The sequence below is a fragment of the Octopus sinensis genome, linkage group LG28, assembly GCF_006345805.1.
Source record: "Octopus sinensis linkage group LG28, ASM634580v1, whole genome shotgun sequence".
NCBI lineage: Eukaryota > Metazoa > Mollusca > Cephalopoda > Octopoda > Octopodidae > Octopus > Octopus sinensis.
Window position 1 is genome coordinate 4614506 of NC_043024.1, and position 4108 is coordinate 4618613.

General features: G+C 35.5%; 1 protein-coding gene across 1 annotated transcript; it reads right to left on the bottom strand.

The window, feature by feature from the left end:
* Positions 1-977: 977 nt before the first annotated feature.
* On the bottom strand, positions 978-3381 carry LOC115225586 (zinc finger protein 345-like). Its single transcript, XM_036514723.1, has 3 exons — positions 2764-3381; positions 2530-2595; positions 978-2361 (listed from the first exon to the last, which is right to left on the bottom strand). Exons 1-3 carry the CDS (start codon positions 3365-3367, stop codon positions 2162-2164), a joined length of 870 nt encoding a protein of 289 aa, XP_036370616.1. The 5' UTR covers positions 3368-3381; the 3' UTR covers positions 978-2161.
* Positions 3382-4108: the final 727 nt, after the last annotated feature.

Here is a 4108-nt window from a genome sequence, read left to right on the forward strand (position 1 = left end):
GGTCCAGATATAGAGCAAAAAAAACAAGCACAAAATAAATATTTTATTCATTATTCTTTATTAAGAAATTCCTATAACTGATGAAAGGAAAAAGCCTGTGTTTTAGCAGACCAATTAGTGTTAATTATTGTTATGACTTAATAAATTTTGACATTGAGACAGTAACACGTCTCTGTGAATAGCCACATGTTTATGCATGTGGCTTTTTCGAGAGAATCATTTGCCACACATGTCACACTGACATGGCTACTCTCATGTAGGGATTTGTTCATGGACAGTTAAGTTAGGTCTATGAGAGAATGCTTTAACACAGACACGACCATTACATAGGTTGTGTCTGGTATGAAGATTTTCGTGTGTAGTTACAACACCATTTGCAAAAAATGAATTACAACAACTAATGCGGGATTATGGCTTCTCTACTCCATGTGTATGCGTGTGTCTATTCAACTGATGCCTTTGAGAAAATGACTCACCACAGATCTCACAATGATAAGGTTTCTCACCAGTATGAAGGCGATTGTGAGTAAACAAATGACTATTTCGAGAGAATGATTTACCACAATTATCACACTGATATGGTTTCTCTCCTGTATGTGTACGCTTGTGAGTAACCAATTCACTATTACGAAAGAATGATTTACCACAGATATCACAATGGTATGGCCTCTCTCCGGTATCAATACGTTTATTATATCTTCTTAGTGTTCCATGCTCTAGATCTGTGCATCTTTTCTCAGGCAGCTTGCAACTGTGTCTCTTGTGAATCCATAGTTTAGGCTAAATTAATCCTTAGAAACAAATATCAATCTCTTAAGTGAGAAGACGATAAATAATTGCACAGAAGTGCAAGTGTTGAGTTATGGTCTCAATAAAAAAAAGAAATTCCTTTTCACTATCAACACACCACCACCACCACCACCACCATCACTCTCTCTCTCTGTGCCTTTATTTAATATCAACATCAGAACCACCCCTCTGCTAAGATTATATTTCTAACTCTTCTCTATATCACTACCTTCAGCTAGCTTTTTTAACCATAAAATAACTATTACATTCCCCCCATCACATGTCATGCTTGCTTCTTTCTTAGTCTTTTTGTCTCTCCCTTTTCTTTCTTTCTCTATTTGCCTCACTCTTTGTCTTATCATCTTTTCTCTCTCTACCCCCTTTTCTCTAATAACATGAAAGTGTTACTGACGAGCTAAGTAACAGAATGAGAAGCAGAATTATTATAAGATCACCTTACTCTATTTCTCCCTCCCTTTTCTCCACTTCTGTCCCCACCCCTCATTTATTCCACTAATCTAATGAAAGCATAACAGCTGTACAAACAAGCTGGTTCTTATATATATACATAAATATCATTTTTGTCTGAGGTTTGGATAATATTCTTTGCAGAGTAATTACATATCACATAAGGAGACTGGAAAACAGTTTGATATTATTTATTCAGCATTACATGTGTTTCATTACCTAATAGGAATTACAAACTTTAGACAAAGAGAAAACATGTAAAATATCTCCTATAAGAAATTCTTCATATATACATATATACACGTGTGTGAGTGTGTGTGTGTATGCACAAGTGAGTGTATCTTTGTCCAGACATTATGTGATGTCCGTCATACTTCTGCAGTTCTTCATTTCCAGTCCTCTGCGTAAATTATGTCTCACCAGGAAAAATATTTCCTTGCTTGGAAACAGGTGAGGATTGGTGACAAGAAAGGGTACCCAGCTCAGGAAAATCTCCATCAATGAATTCCATCTGATCCATTGAAGCATGGAAAAGTGAATTTTAAATGATGATGATTATCATCATTGTAGTGATATGGTTCCTCTTCTGTATGAATGCAGTAATGTTTTAATAATTGATCATTTTCATAGATTGACTTAGCACAAATGTCTTAGGGTATGGTTTTATCTTTCATATTAATATGACTGTGTATAATTCTCCATTTCGATAGAATGATTAAGCACTGCTATCACAGTGATATGTTTTCCTTCCTCTGTCAATGCTCTTTTGATTCGTTAATGGATCATTTCAAATGAAAGGCTTACCATTGATATCACATTGATATAGTTTCTTTCTTGTGTAGAGGGTTTTATGAGATACAAACTTGTCCTTCTGAAGGAATGTTCTACAACCAATGTCACTGTGTTATGGATCAACTTCACAACGAATACACTTGTGTTTAATTGAGTGATGTTTTTGTGAGAATGATTTACCACAGATGTCACAGTGGTATGGTTTCTCCCCTGTATGAATACGCTTGTGTGTAGTTAAGTGACTGCTAACAGTGAATGATTTTCCACAGATATCACAGGGATATGGTTTCTCACCTGTATGAATACGTTTGTGTTTAGTTAAGTGACTGCTAACAGTGAATGATTTACCGCAGATATCACAGTGATATGGTTTGTCCCCTGTATGAATACGTTTGTGTTTAGTTAAGTTACTGCCACCAGAGAATGATTTACCACAGATATCACAGTGATATGGTTTGTCCCCTGTATGAATACGTTTATGTTTAGTTAAGCTACTGCCATCAGAGAATGATTTACCGCAGATATCACAGTGATATGGTTTGTCCCCTGTATGAATACGTTTGTGTGCAGTTAAGTTACTGCCACCAGAGAATGATTTACCGCAGATATCACAGTGATATGGTTTGTCCCCTATATGAATACGCTTGTGAATATCTAAGCTATGAGCCTGAGAGAATGATTTACCACAGATATCACAGTGATATGGTTTCTCACCTGTATGAACACGTTTGTGTGCAGTTAAGCTACTGCTTTCAGAGAATGATTTACCACAGATATTACAGGTATATGGCTTCTCTCCTGTATGAATACGTTTATGTTTAGTTAGGCTATTGCCAACAGAGAATGATTTACCACAGATATTACAGGTATATGGTTTCTCTCCTGTATGAATGTGTTTATGTTTAGTTAAGCTACTGCCAACAGAGAATGATTTACCACAGATATTACAGGTATATGGTTTCTCGCCTGTATGAATACGTTTATGTTTAGTTAAGCTACTGCCAACAGAGAATGATTTACCACAGATATTACAGGTATATGGTTTCTCCCCTGTATGAATACGTTTGTGTGTAGTTAGGCAACTGCCATCAGAGAATGATTTACCACAGATATCACAGGGATATGGTTTCTCTCCTGTATGAATATGTATGTGTCGTGTTAAGTGACTGCTACTTAAGAATGATTTACCACAGATACTACAGTGATATGGTGCTTCCTCTGTATGAATTTGTTTGTGTTGATTGAATTTACTTTCTTCTAAGAATGACTCTTTGCAGATGTCACAGTCATACGATGATTTTCCTAATTCTTCCGACATCTCTTCAAGAAAAATAAAACTGAACCTTCAAGTTGTACAGATCAACAACTTTTCAATAATATTTCTTCTCTCACCAAAATATATGGATATTTTGCTTCTTTTTGCTTTTATAGTTTATTCCAAACCAATATCACTTCTCTTATATTTCTTCTGAACGTGATCAATGCCAATATTTAAAAATGTCGCAAATACTCTTTGGAAATCTATCAAAGTATATGTAAAAGAGAAGATTATCTTCTGCACATTTCAGACACAGAAGTAAAGAAATGCTTTCTCTCTCTCAGAGGAAATATTTTACTGTAATTCAGCAATGTTTTCTAGAAGCAGGATTATACGTTTGTAGAATATCTTTGCAGAGTCTTTCAAACATGATACATATTGATGATTCTTTAAAAGTAAAAAATACTTTCCTCCTTCCACTCCTCTTCCTTTATTTTTGCGAAGCGAGTGGTTGCTTTTATGTCTGTAGCCTTGCTAAATAGTTTAAATTTGGAAAATTTAAAGTATTTATATACCCTTTCGTTTTTTTCATCAAAAGCAATGATCTTATCATATTTTTTTAAAGACTTTTTCACATCTTGTTTTATGGGGAGGGGCTTGGCGAACTGTTTTCCAATGAATACAGTGCCATGGGGGTAGGGCTGGGGAATTTGCTTTGTGTGTATGTCTGTGGTGCTTGCTGATTTTTTCCTTGTTTGGGGAGGGGAGTCCAGGGTGTTGTCTTTTTTTCTTTTGTGTGTC

Excerpts from the sequence above, each read along its gene's own strand:
- LOC115225586 (XM_036514723.1), bottom strand. The coding sequence starts at position 3,367 with ATGTCGGAAGAATTAGGAAAATCATCGTATGACTGTGACATCTGCAAA. Across the intron at positions 2,596-2,763 it reads ACACAAACGTGTTCATACAG|GGGACAAACCATATCACTGT; the intron begins GTGAGAAACCAT and ends GTATTCATACAG. Across the intron at positions 2,362-2,529 it reads TGGCAGTAGCTTAACTAAAC|ACAAACGTATTCATACAGGT; the intron begins ATAAACGTATTC and ends ACTTAACTAAAC.